General features: G+C 47.1%; 1 protein-coding gene across 8 annotated transcripts in view; it reads left to right on the plus strand.

Moving 5' to 3' along the window:
* Window positions 1–2454: 2454 nt before the first annotated feature.
* The window catches only part of Dip2b (disco-interacting protein 2 homolog B), a 178038-nt gene continuing 161805 nt past the window's right edge, over window positions 2455–18687 (plus strand). For 6 of the 8 annotated variants that reach the window (XR_005487417.2, XM_017595330.3, XM_017595331.3 and 3 more), the window contains exon 1: window positions 2457–2721. Coding sequence is in view for 7 of the 8 variants with exons in the window: in XM_017595330.3 (XP_017450819.1) it covers window positions 2622–2721 (100 nt within the window). In the remaining variant the exon portion in view is untranslated. Of the gene's footprint in view, window positions 2722–18687 lie in introns of all 8 variants that reach the window. The other 2 variants (XM_039080376.2, XM_063264367.1) reach the window with 2 other exon arrangements.

Consider the following 18687-nt stretch of genomic DNA (forward strand, 5'->3'; position numbering starts at 1 on the left):
CTTAACCGCTGAGCCATTTCTCCAGCCCAAGTATGCTTGATTTTAAAGAAACTTTATTTGTTTATAGTTCCTTGCCTTAGGTTTAAGCTTGAAAACACATACAAGAGGCTAAATAAAGTTTGTCCTTTTAAGTGAGCTACATTTGTGTTTAACGTGACTGATAATGGTTCTCAAAGCATTAAATGATTCGATCACTTATAAAGTGACTATTAACGTGCATATCTTAATCATCTGTGACAGTTTATAATAAGTTAACAGCTTCTATAAGATTAAGGTTTTACAGTCTTATCCATGTCAAGTTCAGCCTTAAATTAAGGTTCTTGAATTGAAGCTCTTTCTGAGTCAAAATAAAAATTTAAGTCATGAATGTAATCACAGGGAGACTGGCAGCTTTGCTTTCCCGGTCCGTTTGTGGTGCACTACTGCAGGATATATAGTTTTTGTAAGACGAAGTTAAAATATCTAAAGTATAATGAAGATTAGCAAAGATAAGAAGTTAGACCCACATTCTTATGTCCGTCTCTGCTGAGCCCTTCTCAGGGAGAGCTTTTAACTGTAAAAGCCATGTTTTGGGTTGACATATTTTAGTTAACAAGAACAGCTAGCCAGAAGCTGAAGAGAAGAGGACTCCACAGTGTGTGCTTGGCTTTCTTTTCATGTGGCTGTTTGCTCACTCAGTCAGTCTGCCAAACTGAGGGCATTGGAATGTCTCCACAGTGTGAATCCCCTAAGAGTAGCTCTTGAGCTCTGGAGGACTGGAAGGAAGGCTTCTGAATATGTGTTGGGGTCTTATTCTTGATGGGGCCTTCCAATGTTAACCCTATAGCTATGAGAAGCAAGGACCCTGACCCAAATCATGGCCAAATTAATTAAAGCAAGCTTTTTAAAAAGAGAAGCCTTTTAAATTTGTGTACATGAGTGTTTCTCCCTAAAGTCAGGGTTCAAGAGATCAACACCGAACATCAGGAAGATAAGGGTTTTTATAGTTCAGGAGTAAGGGTTTTGCAAATGAGACATTTGGCAAGTCAATAGGTTCAGGTTATGGAAGCAGAGCGCACACACCTCCAAGTTAGTCATAACAACCTGCTGAAACAAAGACATGGTTGCAAGGTGGGCCTAACAACTTTTTGAAACAAAGTCATGCTGAGGTGAGGATGGCAACTGTTGCAAGGTGAGCACAGTCACCTGTAACAAAGACAAGGTTGCTATTTTTTTTTTTTTGGAACAGCCACCCACAGGACCATTTATAGTTACAGTTATAGGTGAGGCTCAGACTAATCCTCGAGAAACAAAAGTTTAACCATAAGCAGGAACGAACCTAGTTTGTCCTCACCGTAAGAGGACTTTTAAGCCTAAGATGGGGTGGTGTAGAGAACTTTTAGTCCAACACCATGGCTGCTCTGGTAAGTGATCACCTTTAAATCCACTGGCTGGAATACAGGCACACCCTTACCACACCGGTTTAATCTCAGGAGACAGATAGAAATGTATCTTTGTCAGTTAAGTGGACAGTTCCAGGTCAGGCAAGACTGCATAGAGAGATTTTTTTTTTTTTCAGAGCTGGGGACGGAACCCAGGGCCTTGGCTTGCTAGGCAAGCGCTCTACCACTGAGCTAAATCCCCAACCCCGATTTTTTTTTTTTTTTTTTGAGACAGGGTCTCAACTGCGTAGCCCTGGCTGGCCGGGAATTTACTATGTAGATCAGGCTGGTCTCGAACTCAGAGATTAGCCTGCTTCTGCCTTCCGCGTGCTGGGATAAAAGGCCTGTACCATTATACATAATGAGATGTGTGTAGAGGTAGGTGTGCAGCACTCCTCAAGAAGGCATTACACGGGTGCTGAGAACTGAACTTGGGCCTTCTGCAAAAGCAGACAGCAATCTTAACCACGGAACCATGTCTCCACTCCCTATTCCCACGGAAGTTCTTTTATAAGTCTTTAGGAGTCGAGGCAAGATGAAGCAAGTTCTACTGTAATCTTTTTTTCTTGTGTATTGAGACAGGTCTCATATAGCCCAGGTTGGCTCCCACTGAAGAGAGAATGATCTTGAACTTTAGGTCTTCCGGTTTTTACCTCCTAAATGCTGGGATTACAAGATGCCCAGAAAAAGAAGAAAAAAAAAGCATTGTTGGCAGGCATGATTCAGAATCTGGGGTGGGTGAAGGACCTGGCCTGTAGGCAGGTCCATCAGAGAAAATGGGGGAAAGGACACGACAGATGAATGCTCTCCCGAGTGAGAGGGTTCTGGAAGAAGTAAAGCCAAAGCACGCGAATCCTCTTGCTTGAGAGTTTGTGGAAGGTAGGCGCCCTGTGCAGCAGGTGCTGCATCTCCTCTAGGAGAGCCTAGCAGGCGACAGCAGCCTGCGTTCCAGACGCTCCGCGGCAGAGGGCGCTGTAGCCACGCCCGTCCTGCGCCTCCGGGGCGGGGCGAGCTCCAGGCCGGGGGCGGAGCTGCGCGCTCACGTGACCCTCGCTCAATGGCGGCGGCGGCGGCGGCAGAGGCAGTGCCGGCGGCTTTCGGCGGCTGGAGCCGGATCCTGTAGCCCGGGTGTGGGCCCGCGTCAGTCCGTCCCTCCTTCGGCCCCCTCTCGTCTTCCGGAGTGTGGCTGGCGCAGCCGCGATGGCGGAGCGAGGCCTGGAGCCGTCGCCGGCCGCGGTGGCCGCGCTGCCCCCGGAGGTGCGGGCGCAGCTGGCGGAGCTGGAGCTGGAGCTGTCTGAGGGTAGGCGCGCGGCGGGCCGGGCGGGCGGGCGGCGGCCTGTGGGCGGCTGGGCTGGCGGGGCTCGCCGCTCCCCAGCCGCGAAGCGCGGCTGAGCTCTCATTGTTGTCCCTGGGGGCCCCGCAGGACGAGGGGACCGGTCAGCTGGAGACAAAGCTGCGCCCTCCGGCTGACACCTTGCCCCTCTGCTGCCTTTCTCCTGAAGGGCCGCTCGCCTGCACCCTCTCTCCTGCTTCAGAACGAGGCGCAGGGGAACGCCGCAGCTGCGTTTCTTCCTGCTCCTCTAACAATGCGAGGTGCCTCACCAGTGACAGGCGTGAGAAAGGAGCGGGGGAGCCATTGAGGGTCCGAGGGAGGTCGGAAGCGGTGGCGCTAACCCAGAGAGAACCGGATCCGCTGCCTCTAAACCACCTCTGTCCTGGGGTGCAGCTGGCTTTTCTTGGCACCTGTATTCAGGCTAGGTTTTCCTTATCTGGTCACCTTTTGGAGTCTTCGTAGAGGTGGCTACCGGGTACATGCAAATCCTGGCCGGCACCCTCTTTCTTTTGACAATGGATTGGTACAGGGAGGGTTGGGTTTATGTAGATAATTTCAAACATGAGCTAAATCTAGTCTCTGTTACAAGAGAAGTGCCTTGGACAACAATGAGAACCTCAGTGCCTGCTGGGGGCATGTGGTCAGGCGAATGCGCTGTGGCGATCAGCTCTCTGTAAAGTTCCTGTTTTTATCACAGGCGGCCTCTGAACAAAAGCAGCATTTTCTCCGCTCTCGGTGTCAGTACACTTCGCTGATGTCTCCAGAGTTGCATATTGTTGAATTATTTGCCAAAGGCCCTCACCAGTATTTTTCACGTTCAATAAAAACTGTTGATTTGAAAAAGAGTAAGGAATGCGACCAAGTTCCCAGGAGCGGTCTAGTTCCGACTTTTTGTTAACTTGTCATGACACTGGGCTTCGCCCCCCCACCCCCATTCTGAAAATCACGAATAGTCAGAAGTGCATTTGAAGTGCATTACAGATCTTACTCGATTGAAGAAGGAAATAATTAATTTTAATAACCCTTTAAGGCTTTCCCAATGTGTAGGGTGGTGATCTTTTCACCTGCATGCAATTATCAACATATTACTTTTTAATTAATCAATGGGGAAGCATTTAAGAAGATAGGAATCCTTTGGGCTGGTTGCCCCATGATACCTTTGGTTAAAATATTTATCGTATTTTTTTGTTTTTTTTTTTTAAAGCATTTGAAGTAGTTCGTTAAAATATATTTAGAATATATTTCCCCTATGGTTTTGTTTTTTCGTGCTATCTTTTTGTGAAAGTGTTGCCACTGAGGGTTAGGAATCCCATTCAAACCTTTTAAAAACAGTTCTTACTTTTAGTAACAAATCAGCTATACCTTTCATTAGCCAGAAAGGGAGGCTTGCCTGGATGTTTGCATGAGGGGGAGATTAAAAATAGGGTCTGATTGCTTTTACTGGTTAAGGGAAATCCTGGGCGCTCCCCTTGGTGTGGATCTGCCCCACACAATTATCGCTTACAGCTCTTGGTGTTTCTAGACATCTTTAGAAAGAGCTATTTTGAGGATCCACTACGGATTTGCTCACCCTACTCCCTGAAAGGCGTGAAAGCCTTAGAAACTGAGAATGTCAGGGTTTAAATGTTTTTTTTAAGGATGAGTGAGTTGGTCATTCTTCTACAGAGGGTACTTTGATGGGCACATGACTTAGTTTAAATTTATTTCTTAAGGATTTGTACTGCATTGTCCTGCATCTTATGCCTTTGCGCTCTAGAAGGAAATAGCAGTTGAGGAACCTTGAGCCTGCAGTGTCAGCGTATTGGCCATCTGTCTGTCTTGCTTCAAGTACACAGATGGTTGGCTAGAGATGTAGGAAGGTGCTATTCGGAGTTCAAGTTAAAATAAACCAAGGGTCCTCAGATCTGTGAAGTTTGTGACATCTGCAGCATATTTTGAACTAATCTTGCCCCCTTTAAAAAATAATTACTATTCTGACAGAAAAACTTTTTTTTTTTTGTTTTGTTTTGTTTTTTTCCAAAGCCTCTGTCATGACTTGCTGACATTGGTGAGTTCCTTCTTTCCTTGGCTGGTTTTTGTAGGTTCAGGCACTACTTGGTTCTAAAGATAGGAGAGTCTGAGCAAAGGACTGTTGGAGCATTTTCTTTGTGTGTGTTCTGCTGCAGGCTTTGGTCACAGATCAGCCGCTCTGCTGAGATTCAGGTCCGTGCCTCCTTTGGGCTGTTTGCCGCAGAGCATAGTGCAGAGCCCTGTATGGTGGTTCTGCTGCTACGGGCTGCTCACCATGGACTTGAGTGGCTGTAAACCTCTCCCGCCCTGACAGCCTGAAACTCTCCAGAGAACTGATTAGAAACTGAATTTACACATGAATTTTTTGATAGATGAGTTGGATAGGATTCTTAACCTAGTCCCTGTTTGAATATTTTCTCAAGAGCTTCATGTGTCTGTCATCTGTCGCTCCACAGTGTTGAAGGACCTAATGAGAATTGTTTCTTTAAATCTGTCCGGTCCCCTGTGTGGTGCTTTCATGAAGTCATCAGAGCATCACTACACTTCTTGATGAGGTTATAACAGGTACACTCAGTCCCCCTGCCCCTTTCGCTTTAACAGACGGAAGATTTGGACTCAAAGGTTAAGCGTTTGTTTAAAGCTGCACCTCTAGTGAGAGCTATTATCTCAAGCTGTGATGTAATTATGGGATCTGAACGATTTAAATAGCTGAGTTGTGATTGCACAATAGTTTTCTCTTCCTCTAAGGAAGCGCTACGTGCAGTGTTTGTGCCACAGTTCTGCACAGTCCTGGTGGTTCTCAACCCGGGGTCCCTGCATGCTGCTTTCCTCTGTGTCTCTCTGTGTGCGGTGGTAAGCAGGAGGTTTGCCAGCTTTCAAGGAGCTCTGAGCTGCTAGAGGACATCTCTTAAAAATGTCAGCAAAACATCACAGCAGACCATGACAGAGCCATGCTCAGGGGGCTGCCTTCTAAGAAAGGAGGAAGCTGTGTGCTTCGCCATCATGAAAAGCAGCAGAGAACTGTAAATACTGGATTGTGTGGTTAGCGAAGGCTGTGATTTGGCTGGTGCAGAGCTCACTGTGAGGGAACAAGGGTGTGAGGAACCGCTCACCCTAGCTGCAGGTTGGAGGGTGAGCAAGTCTTTCCGTGTCTGAGAACAGCCCAGAGAGGGCAACTGGAAAGGTATTTAAGATAAAACAACAGTTACCGGAAGGGAGCCTCCCTTTCTTGTTTGAACACTTCTCTGGGCATGAGCAGCCTCCTGTCTCTGTCTCTACATGTTTCACTCCCTGTCTCTCAGGCCTGGAATCTGCAGAGTCCACCCTGAAGGTGGAGGCACGGAAGGCACCTTCTTAGGAGCTGAAGCAGAGTTGAGAAGGAAAGGGAGGTGCTGGGTAGATTGTAGTGAAATGAGCCAGCCAACATCGCTTCTGTTTACCTGTAGTGCAAGCTTGGTCACTGCCCCCAGAGATGTCCCTCATGGAGCTGTGGGCTAAGCACGCACCCCAGAGCTACAGCTGAGGTCCGTGCTGCTAAGAGTTTTCACATCTGCAACATAGATTGTTGTTCTTACATTGCTACTGCTGAGCCAGCATTCCACCGCTGGTTTCTACCCTCAGTCCTGTAGGCTTTCATTACAGTTTGAAATTACATTTTATCTATTCGTGTGTGTGTGTGTGTGTGTGTGTGTGTGTGTGCGTGCGTGCGTGTGTGAGAGAATGGAGGTCAGAGACTGTTTGTGGGAATCAGTTTCCACCCTCTACCACATGGGCCCTGGGTGTTGACGAGGGTTATTGACAGTAGGCCGTTGGTTGGCCAGTGCTGACTTCATAGTTAGAAGTGTGTTTATGTTTACTGGAGTGCTGGGGATTGAGTCAGGGCTGATAGGCTAGCTGAGTGCTCTCCCATGGTGATGTCTCACTTTCATTCAGCTCTGGAGAGCTCCTTTGCTTTTTTAAGTTTTGGGTTTTTGTTGTTTTGCTTTGTATTTTTGAGATGTGGGGGGCAAGCGCTCAAAGGAGGGAGGGAGAGAGAGATTGGGGGCGGGGGGAGCTGGCCCAGAATGCTGGCTTTGAACTTGTGGATTCTACTGGTCTTGCCTCCCATGTGCTGGGATAATAGGTGTGTGCCACCACTCCTGGCTCCTATAGACTTATTTTATTTACATATGTATTTATTTTGAGATAGGGTCTCTATGTAGACCTGGCTGTCCTGGAACTTACTCTATAGACCAGGCTGACCTTCAAACTCACAGAAATCCTCCTGCCTCTACCTCTCAAGTGCTGGGATTAAAGGTGTACGCTACCACATATGAATTGTTTATTTATTTAAATAATTTAAAAGGATTCTGCCAGTGTTTGTATCATAATCATACAGTTTTCTGTTGCTCTCCCATGCCTAATGTAGGGTAATGCCCATCCCTCTCTTGCCTGTTGTTGCAATTCTTTTTTTTTTTTGATTCTTTTTTTCGGAGCTGGGGACCGAACCCAGGGCCTTGCGCTTCCTAGGTAAGCGCTCTACCACTGAGCTAAATCCCCAGCCCCCCCTTTTTTTTTTTAATATTATTTATTTAATGTATATGAGTAGCTGTCTTCAGACACACCAGAAGACGGCAGCAGATCCCATTACAGATGGTTTGAGCCACCATGTGGTTGTTGGGAATTGAACTCAGGACCTCTGGAAGAGCAGCCAGTGCTGTTAGTCATGGAACCATCTCTCCAGATCCTATATTTTCTTTGAAATAACTTTATTATTTTGAGGCAGAGTCTTATTGTGTAGTCCAGGCTGGCCTGTGGCTCTCCATCCTCCTGCTTCATCCTCCCAAGTGCTGGGACTGCAAGCCTGACTACTACGTGCATATTTTATTTTTATGTGTCTGAGTGTTCTGCCTGCATGGATGTGTGTTCACCATGTGTGTGCAGTGCCCTCAGAGAAGAGGAGGCACTGGATCCCCTTTGGATTACTGACAGCTGTGAACTGCCATGTGGGTGCTGGGAATTGAACCCAGGTTTTCTTAAGAACACCCAGAGTATGGGTAGAGACACTCACCTTTCATCCCAGCAGAGGCAGGCAGAGGCAGGAGGATATCTGAGTTCTGAGTTTAAGGCCAGTCTGGTCTCTAGAATGGGTTTTAGGAAGGCAGGGCTGCACAGAGAAACAGTGCCTCAAAGTAGGGCCAGTGCTTTTTACTTGCTGAGCCATCTCTCCAGCCCCTCGTTTTTATTTATATTATCTTATTTTCTTGTCTTTATTTTGTTTTATTTATTTATTTTATTTTTTTGATTTATTTATTTATTCATATATGTGAGTACACTGTAGCTGTCTTCAGACACACCAGTAGAGGGCATTGGATCCCATTACAGATGGTTGTGAGCCACCATGTGGTTGCTGGGAATTGAACTCAGGACCTCTGGAAGAGCAATCAATGCTCTTAACTGCCTGAGCCATCTCTCTAGTCCTTTATTTTATTTTTTGAGACAGGGTCTCACACATACTCTGGTTAGCCTGGAATTTGCTGTGTACACCAAGCTGGCAGTTAACTCAAAGATCTGCCAGCTCCTGGCTCCTGAGTACTGGGATTAAAGGCGTGCACCACTATGCCTGGCTTACTTTTGTTTAAGTGTGTGTGTGTGTGTGTGTGTGTGTGTGTGTGTGTGTGTGTGTGTGTTGGGTGCTGGGAACGGAGAGTGGTCTTTTACATGGCAGTAAGTGGGAAGCCCTGAGCTGTCTCTTCAGCCTCTCCCTTGTTTGTTCAATATGGTTTTAGGAGGACAATGAGTTTCTGCTTGGTTCAGTATGATTTGAATGGGAAAATCAGGTCTCTATCTTGGTGATTTGATCTTGGCCTGAGATGGGGCTGTATAATTATTTGAGAAACATGTGTTGTTATCTGGTAGGCCTTGGTCCACATCCTGGCCATATCCCTTAGCTAGCCGTGTGACCTTGGATGAACTGCCTAAACCCTGGTTCTATCCATACAAAAAAGACGAAATTTCTTACTAGACTTGATGTAATAGCACGTAGGGAACATTTAGCACATGTTAACTCATTGCTCATGTTTCTGAGCACATGGTAACCCATTTGTTGTTGATTGTTGAGACTCTTTCATGGGTTTAAGGTGTGATGTGCTGTGTGGTGTGGATGCACTTTGTGAGCATGATTTTCTTTTTCTTCCCTCCCTCCCTTCCTTCTCTCTCTCTCTCTCTCTCTCTCTCTCCCTCCCTCCCTCTCCCCCTCCCTCTCTCTCTTTCTTTCTTTCTTTCTTTCTTTCTTTCTTTCTTTCTTTCTTTCTTTCTTTCTTTCTTTCTTTCTTTCTTTCTTAGGACAGGGTCTCAGGATGTAGTTCTGGTTGTCCTAGAACTTAGGATGTAGGCCGGGCTGGCCTCAAACTCAGAGATCTGCTTGCTTCTGCCTCCTGGATGCTGACTTGTTTATATTTTTATGTAATGCCTCTATCCATGAGTGTGTATCATGGAGTCCAGAAGAGGGACTTGGATCCTCCAAAACTGGGAATTGGACACAGTTCCTGTGCAAGAGCTCTGGTGCTCTTAAGCCCTGAGCCTTTTTGCGGTTCCCACCCTTCTTTCCCAGAGACTAAACCACTCCCTCCCTGTTCTAAAGTGCATACCCGGCTGGTGCCCTCAACCCCATCAGCTATCCCTTCTCTGTGGTATTCTGGACCTGCTAGTATCTGTCTCTGGTCCCCCCCCCACCCCCTGCCTTTTTCCTCTTAGCTCCTCATACATCTTGACTCTTCAGCATTTACATTTGTTCCAGTTCTTCCCCTGGAGAAGATGGGAGAAATACACAAACCCTTCCCAGAATTTCGTGTGAGTGGCCTGGCTGTACACAGTAGGTAGGAGAAGCAGACTGCCTCCGACCATTTGCCTTGCTCATGGCTCATGGCTCAGTCGGCTGGGTCTAGCTCAGCAGACTACTGAATGAAACATTGTTTCCAGGCGCAGACTGCAGCACCTCTGGGTTGTTGCACTGCAATTGGTCCATTGTTGTTTTTAATTTTTTAATGCTTTTTGAGAAGAAGAAACTTTGTGGTACCCAGGTTGTTCTCCTACTCCCTTTTGGCGTCTTGCTCCACACTCTTCTGATGCAGGTGACTTCAGTAACACCCTTATTCCTTATTGGCATCTTTCTTAGAGCAATTTCATGCGTGCCCAGGGCTTCAGCTCTCAGCAGCCTTCAGTTGACTCCCAGGTCTTAATCTCTAGCACTGCACCCTCTGCTGTGAGTGCCATTGCTGTCCTTGTAGACACTGATTATTTAGCAAAACCAGCACTCCCTCCTCCCTGGTTCATCCATCTGCCTCCTCTCTCCAAAGAGAGTCATCTCAGGATGCCCACTGTCTGATGGCTACTTTCCATTGTCAATGTGACTGGGCCAAGAAACCTGAGTGTACTAATGAGATGGAACTTTGGGTATATCTTCAAAGGCTTTTCCGGAGAGATGAGCTGAGAAGTAGAAAGATCCCATCTCAGCATGGGCAGCACATCTCACTGCGTCCTGGACTGGCTAAAGGTAAAGGAAAGAGAAAACACACAGACCCAAGTTCACTGTCTCCTTATGTGCTGCCTGGTCTGCTGAGGTGTGAACAGGAGGTCCTCTGCTGACACATACCTTCCTTGATGGGATGGTCTGTTCTCTAAAGCCAGATAATCTTAAGTTGCTTCTCCCTGGTATGTATCTTGTCATAGCCATGAGAGCACTAACACACCCTCAAGATTGTTCCCGACTATAGCAGAACACCACAAATATAGGTATTTAAGAAACACCCGTTGTTCATAGTTCAGAAGTCAGTAAGACATGATCAAGCCAGTGCATCCATTCTGGTGAGGGCTTGTGCTGATCCCCAGAGATGGTGCCTTCTTCCTCATCCTCAAATAGGAGGGAACAGGCCTTTCTGAAGCCTTTCTGTAAGAACTGGCATTACTCCCGTCCATGAGTGCTCCATTCTCATGATCTAATCACCTATTAAAGCCTCCAGCCATGACCACACTGGGAATTACATTCCAGCAGAAGTGGGGGGTGAGCAGGACACCACCTTTCTCCCCACAGCAGCTTACCCAGAGGACCCCTGCGTTCTGTGCTTGTTCTGTCTGTCCTCATCCTTCCTTGGTGCATCCCACTCCTAGTCCTTTCTCTGCCTCAGCCATCCTGCTCTGTTCTCTTGTGATTATTTTGAAACAGAATCAAATATGATCTTTTCTTTCTTAAAACACTTCTATTGGCTTCTCCCACGTGCAGGGTAAACTCTAAGCATCCACATGTACTCAGGCGGTTCTCTTAACCCCACTTCCTGCTCCTTGTTCTCTCCTTGCCAGCCATGCTGGAGGACTCTGCATACATTCTGCTTTTTTGTTTGCAGGCCTTGGTTGACTCTGCTGTCTCCTGATGCCTTTTCTGGCTTCCCTCTGTCTTACTTCTTCACTTAGTGTCCTATGAGCAGTTTCCTCATCCTCAGTCTCTAGATTTCCACACTGGTGTAATCGCTTTAGAATGCTTAGCATGGAGCAGGTCCTGAGCTCCGCCTGCACTTAGAAACCTGCCCGACAGCTAAGCCGCTGCCCTCATGGTGATGGTAGAGCTGAGCTAGCAAGGAGTGCTTGCAAGTGGCATAGGGTGTGATGTGCAGCCCAAGCTACTGGTGTCGCGCAGCACAAGATCTTCCACTTCCTCCGGCAGGAAGGGAACATTTTTAAAAAAAAATATATATGTATCCTATGTATACATATATACAGACATACACACACACACACACACACACACACACAGCGAGAGAGCGAGAGCGCGAGAGAGCGAGAGAGCGAGAAGAGTTAGTTTTGCCTGTGTGCATCACATGCATGCCTAGTGCCCATGGAGGTCGGAGAGTTCAGATTTTGTGGGACTGGAGTTACAGATGGTTATAAGCCACCATGTGGGTGCTGGGAATTGAACCCAGGTCTTCTTGAAGAGGAGCCAGTGCTTGTAACCACTGAGCTATCTCTACAGCTCCTATTTTTACATATTTCTACTTATTTATTGTTTTTGAGATAGGTTCTGGCTGTGTAGCCCTGGCTGTCCTGAAACTTACTTTGTTGACCAGGCTGGCCTCAAACTCAGAGATCTGACTGCCTTTGCCTCCCCAGTGCTGGGGTTAAAGGCGTGTATCACCACACCTGGCTGGTCAGGACTTCTTACTGGGGATCTGTGTTTATCCACTACAGATACTCAATTTGTAGGATAACATGGCACATCTTGGAATGTTGATCTAATTGAAGTTTGGGGAAGTATATTAATGTTTTAGTGAAGAGCTGAAAACCTAAGATAAAAACCTAGGGAGATGACTTGGTAGTTTAGCACCAAACATGGGGACTGGAGTTTGCACTGGGGTGGATGTGGCAGCCCAATTGAGCCTCGGAAAGCAAAGACAGGGTCCTAGACCAAGGAGGCTGGGAAGACCAGCCACACTGTTCCGGAGATTCTGGGTGTGGCTGAAAGACCTTGCCTCGCTGAATAACGGTGCAAGAGCCAGCCTTCAGGGTGATTCCCAACATCAAGTACCCCCAGCAAGTACAGCTTTACACGTGGGTAGCAAACACATGCAAGCTTGTGTACTTACATGCGTACCCATCACACACAAACGGGGGGAAAAGGAAATCTGAGATAAAATGCAAGCCTAATGTTTAAGCTTTTAGTGAATGCATTTTGCTTTAGTGGCTGTGCCCGTAGATGTGCCAGTCCCACATCAGTTTCTTCAGAGCAGAGAATGTTAACACCATCCTCATAGTGACTAGGACTAACAGGTCAGTGTTTCCCTCGAGCTGGGTAGTGTTATGCTCCAGCACTTGGTAAAGGTAAAGAGTGACGCTTAGGGCCCGGTGCATATGGCCCTGTGGTTAGGACTGGGGCTGGAGGGAAACAGCTCAGAGAGGCTGGGCTTTCTCCACCGTGGGGTCAGGGAAGATGGAGTGGAAAGAGGTGGTTAAGGAGGGGAGTTGTTGACTATGGAGAAGCAGGGGATTTGGTGGAGGGATCTAGTGGATGACTAGGCTCTGAGGTTTCTTTCTTTTTTCTTTTTTTTTTTTTTTTTGGTTCTTTTTTCCAGAGCTGGGGACCGAACCCAGGGCCTTGCGCTTCCTAGGCAAGCGCTCTACCACTGAGCTAAATCCCCAACCCCGGCTCTGAGGTTTCTTAAAAGAATTGGCCTTGGGGCTGGGGATTTAGCTCAGTGGTAGAGCGCTTACCTAGGAAGCGCAAGGCCCTGGGTTCGGTCCCCAGCTCCGAAAAAACAAAAAACCAAAAAAAAAAAAAAAAAAAAAAAAAAAAAAAGAATTGGCTTTGCTGGCCCTGTCCCTCACTTAGGGAGGGGTCTCGTTTTGGGCAGCAGGGAGCCAGAGGCAGAGTCACTGACAGGACGAACAGATGAGGTGTGCAGCAGTGGGCTGTGTGGCTGAGTGCTTCTGGAAGGCCTGGCCTTTCTGACCTGCAGCTGAGCCCTCCATAACGGGTATGAGTAAGGTTGTCCTGGGAGAGCTGTGCAGTAGGAAGGCTGAATATCCAGAGCTCCGGGAAGCACTGACCTTGGGAGCTGCAAAAAAAAAAAAAAAAAAAAAAAAAAAAGGAACCTGGGAGAGAGTTGCCTGTGAGCAAAAGCAAAAAAGAAAGAGCAGAGCAGTTGGGGATTTCCTCAGTCCCTTGCTGAGGCAGCTCCACTATGGCCGACTCAGAAACTGCCGCCGATTCACAGTCGTCAGAGGAGGCCTTCAGGAGGGACTTCTGCCTGGGCGTTGTTGTTGTTGTTGTTGTTGTTGGTGGTGGTGGTGGTGATGATGGTGTGGTGGTGGTGTGGTGGTGGTGGTGGTGGTGGTGGTGTGGTGTTGGTGTTGGTGTTGGTGTTGGTGGTGTTGTTTCTTCTTTGGGAAACGTTCTAAAGTGGCCTCATGCTCCATGCAGTCTTCATGGTGGAATTACAGGCAGCTTTAGTGTTCCCAGGGACAGGGATTGTGTGGGAGACTGCACCATGTTGGGGAATCGTGCAAAGCAGAGAGAAGTGGAAATGGGGTCCCAAGTGTTCAAGCATGGCTGTGAGGAGGAGGAAGAGATAACACAGGAGTAGGTGCTTGTCAGTGTGTCTGTCCTTTGTCTCTTCCCACTGGAAAGAATATGGTAGGACCCTCATCCCCATTGCCACAGGTCAGAAAGAACCTGTGCAGTCGCAGGCACAGGCACGGTTCTGATGGCCAAGCAGGGAGATTTGAGCATATAGATTTGGAGTACAGGGATGGGGACTTGGAGCAGGAACGTGGTCTTGCTGAGTCTAAAGTTGAGATTCCCAAGTACTGCTGGAGTGGTTGTCCAAGCCGGGCGCTGGAAAGACAGCCTTTTCTGTTGGAGTTAGGGGAAGCGCTAAGGACAGGAACAAAGAGTCATTGTAAATGGCAGATGAGGAAGTGATAGGCCTCTCTTGATGGCCTCGTGAGTGTTCTGTCAGGTAAAAGCAAAGAATAAAGACTGAGTGTATGTGTTTTGGGGAAAAGCTTTATGAAGACATAAAAAGACAAAACCCCAAACAACACGAACAAGAAACAATCTAACCCAGCAACAACCCACCCCTTTTTAATGGCTGCCCTTATGAGGCACACACAAGGTGATGGTCCGTGACACAAAGGGTAGATGAGGTAAGGCTGTGCCAGACTGGATGAGTAAGAGTAGCTGAGACAGAAGGCCTCTGCCTCAGCCCTGCAGGTTGGGTGTGGCTGAACAGTGGAGGGGCAGGTGGTGGAGGGGCGTTGGCACACCCCTGTGCACAGCTGTTCCCCCCCAAGTCCCCCTCAGGGGTAGCCTGTGACATGCTTCTGGGGAGGTTGGGGGTGGGTACAGAGGCTCACCTGCTCCTTCTTGATGACAGCAGCAGAAACCCAGGTTTCTCAGGAAGTTACTCTTAGCAACTTCTTCCCCATTAGGCTCTTCTCAATGATCTGTCTCTGATTCATTTAGCAGGGAACTTTCCCAATGGTAGCAAACCTGTTTCTCTAATGATGTGGAAGTAAAGGTGATAGTGAGAAAGAGGATGTGACGTCATCACTGGGGGTCAGGCGCTGGCTACCAGGTGTGATCTAGAGTTAGAGAGCAGTGAAATGCTGACTTCTTAGAGTGCCCCATATCAGTTCACGACTACTTATTTCTCAGGATCTTTCTGCAAGGGGGAAGAGTGGGAAAAGCACGTGCTGCTTTAGGACATGGAAGGGATTTCTCCGTCAGACAGAGTGGCTGAGAGATAGTAACTGGAACTTGGTATCATAGTTTGTTTCCGTACATAAAAGTGGTAGAGGGCTGGAGAGATGGCTCAGTGGTTAAGAGCACCCGACTGCTCTTCCAGAGGTCATGAGTTCAATTCCCAGCAACCACATGGTGGCTCACAACCATCTGTAAAGAGATCCGATTCCCTCTTCTGGTGTATCTGAAGACAGCTACAGTGTACTTATATATAATAAATGAATAAATCTTAAAAAAAAAAAAGTGGTAGAGACCGGTGTCTTCTCCTGCTGGAAACCAAACTTTACTGTTTGTTGAGCAGCCACTCGTTCTTAGCGCTTCTTGAGTAGCTCACAGCTGGCACTGATTTTGCAGGAAAGATGACTTTAACATTTGAGGAAAACTTGGGCAGCAAATCATATGGTTACTCTGACACCAGCAAGCTGAGGACCCATTTCCATTTTCACAGAAAGCTAAACCATAGCTGGGTGGTGGCGGTGCACTCGTCAATCTTAGCACTCAGGAGGCAGAGGCAGGAGGTTCTGAGTACAAGGCCAGCCTGGTCTACAGAGTGAGTTCCAGGACAGCCAGGGCTACACAGAGTTTGTCTTACCAAACAAACAGACAAACCCAAACAAACAAACAAAAAACCCCAAACAAGAAAAGAGTTTTGAGTTCAAATCCCAGCACATGGTGGTTCACAACCATCTGTAATGAGATCTGATGACCTCTTCTGGTGTGTCTGAAGACAGCTACAGTGTACTCATATATAATAAATAAATAAATAAATAAATAAATAAATAAATAAACAAATTAAATAAATAAAAGAGTTTTTAGGGATTAGAGAGATGGATCAGTGGTTAAAAACACTGGTTCCTCTTAAAAAAAAAAAAAAAGCAAAAGAAAAAAAAAGAGCTTTGACTCTGTGTGGTTACCCCCAGCTGTAGTCCCAGCTACTTGGGAGGCTGAGGAGTATGTGTGCTGAGGAGATTGAGACCAGATTGACAATTTAGTTGTATTTTTTAAAAAACAAGGTCTCTGTAGGCTTGACTGGCCTGGAATTCACTGGATGAACCAGGTTAGCCTCAGAGTCACAGAGGGCTGCTGCTGCCTCCTGGCTGCTGGAGTTAAAGGTGGGGACCAGCACAGCAGCTAAGATTTATTTGTGTGTGCATGTGTGGCAGGTAGAATGAAGGCTTTATTTTCACAGTGGAAGCTTAAACATTTTCATGGACAATGGGTACGGTCATTTAAAGGGAGGAGAGTGACCATTCAGGAGAGAAAAGGGAGAACATGAATTGAAGAATGCAGCAGGTACCAGGAGGGGTTGGAAGCAGCTAGAGGAGAAAACTCCTCTGAGGTGCCAGGGATGGGCACAGAAGTAGGACCTGGGTGGGTATCATGGGCTTTGCTGGAGGCAGATCCTGAGACTGTCTATAGAGAATCTGGGAGAGGGAGATGGGGATGCGATTGCATTAGTCAGCCTTGTGGCCAGTGGTCAGGGCAGAGACAATGAGTATAGTTCTGTCTGAATGAGAGAACAAAGGCAGATTCAAGGGCTGCTTGCCTGACATTGTGTCAGTACTGGGGTGTGTTAGGGGAGGGAGGCTGGGTAAAGACAAGCTATGTTGGCTGTGGAGACGGGGTTATTTACTAGTTGGGTCATTAGGTGGAGAAGTGGTGGACTTAGGGGTGGGGGGCTGCTCACTCTGAGTTACGAGCACTTTGTGAAGTGAAGTCAGGACCACAGTGTTGTTGGACTCAACCTTGCCTGTCACTGCACATGCCTGAGCCACTGTCTTTGTGTGTGTGTGTGCGCGCGCGTGTGTGTGTGTGTGAAGGAGAGAAGCGAACATCTTGTTTTAGGGCTGTTGAGGGGGAAATGAGGCATGAAAATGCTTGCAAGAACACTGTTTAAAAAGAGACATGGAAGTGCTGCTGGGAGAACACCAAAGGTGGGAAGTGGAGAAACAGCCCTCTGTCAGCGTTCCTGCTCATTCACAAGTTCCCAGACGTCACCATTTCCTAAAATCTCTTTTGTAGGTCTGATAGTTAGTGGAATTAAAAAAAAAAAAAGCACATTCTGGGAGCTGGGGGTGGTGGTGCACACCTCCTAACATTGGGAAGGCAGAGACAGGCGGAGCTCAAGAGTTCAAAGGTAGCTATGTATGGAGTTGAGGCTAGCCAGGGCTGCATGATGAACATACACACACTCTCATGCATTCACACATGGGGTAGCTTAGGAGGTGCCTTTGGATTTCTCATGTTAGCAACAGTGAGAAATTATTACCCTACAGTACTCTTTTTTTCCTGAGATTTTGTGGTTTTATTATTCTTTTTTTCCCTAGTTTTTTTTTTTTTTCTTTTCTTTTCTTTTTTTCGGAGCTGGGAACCGAACCCAGAGCCTTGCGCTTGCTAGGCAAGTGCTCTACCGCTGAGCTAAATCTCCAACCCCTAGATTAAAATTTTTACTTAAGGCTTAACACACTTTTCTTGGAGACAACAGAAAAAATAAGGGACTGGAGAATTTTGCATAAGGTACAAAGAATCATGCAACTTTTGTTCACAACTAGTTTTGGCACACTTGGTTCTGCAGAGACATTTCTGAGATTCTGAGGTCATCTGCATCAAATGTCTGTTTTAGGCACTTCCCTTCAGACTTAGTGAGAGCGTGGGTGTAAAGTTCCTAACTTAGAATCTCTTCTATCAATAACTCACATATCAGCACTGGAAAAACAAAAGAAGAGAGATCATGAAGCCTTCAAAAGATAAAGATTGAAACTGTATGGTGGTGTGACCTTTAATCTCCTCACTGGGATGGGTTGGGGAAGGGCAGAAGCAGGTGGATCTCTGGGACTTCCAGGCCAGCTTGGGCTACATAGTGAGACCAGGTCTCAAAAAAACCAAACCAAACACAGTGGCCTTAGGCGATTTCCTGAAGGTGAATTAAGCATCTAGATTGTATGTTTTGTTTTAGTGCTGAAGGTTTCCAGCCTGAAGCAGTTCTACTTCCCCTTCCTGGTGTGGTTTGGGGTTGACTCCAGGGCCCCAGGCACATCACACAGGGCTCTGCCTTGAGTTATCTCCTCCCCTTGCTAGGCCAGGCTGTGGAGTTTCGGTCCTCTTCCCTCCTAACCTACACTGTGTGCTTTCCCATACCCTTTGGGTTAGAGGTGGGGAGCAGATAGAGACACTTGAAGTAACAAGATATGGGTCAGAAAAAATGTACTCAGTTTTGGCCAAAGATTATAGTCCTGCTAAACTATGGCACTGAGAGAAATCATTTTAAATACCTTAAGTAAGGAGTTCTATGACTCTGGTTAATGGTGCCTGCTGACAAGCCTGGGTTCCATTTTCAGGACCCATGAAATGGAAGGAAAGAACTGGCCTGCAGTTGCCCTCTGACCTCCACACACTTGCTAGGCCAAGCCCCCCCTCCAACCCCCATAACGCTCACAGAATCCTGAATAAAATGTAAAAGCTAAGTATTTATAACCTTCAGGGAACAGTTTGATGGGCATCTTTAAAGATGTACACCCTCCGAAAACTGTCACCTATGGCCTCAGCCTCGGAGTGTTTCTGAAGCGTAACTGTTGGCATGAGATGAGAACGGGCTGCAGACTTTCTGATGGTCACGATGGCAGTCCCATCGGAGAGTAGAACTTGCTTGAACA

The sequence above is a fragment of the Rattus norvegicus genome, chromosome 7, assembly GCF_036323735.1.
Source record: "Rattus norvegicus strain BN/NHsdMcwi chromosome 7, GRCr8, whole genome shotgun sequence".
Classification (NCBI taxonomy): Eukaryota; Metazoa; Chordata; class Mammalia; order Rodentia; family Muridae; genus Rattus; species Rattus norvegicus.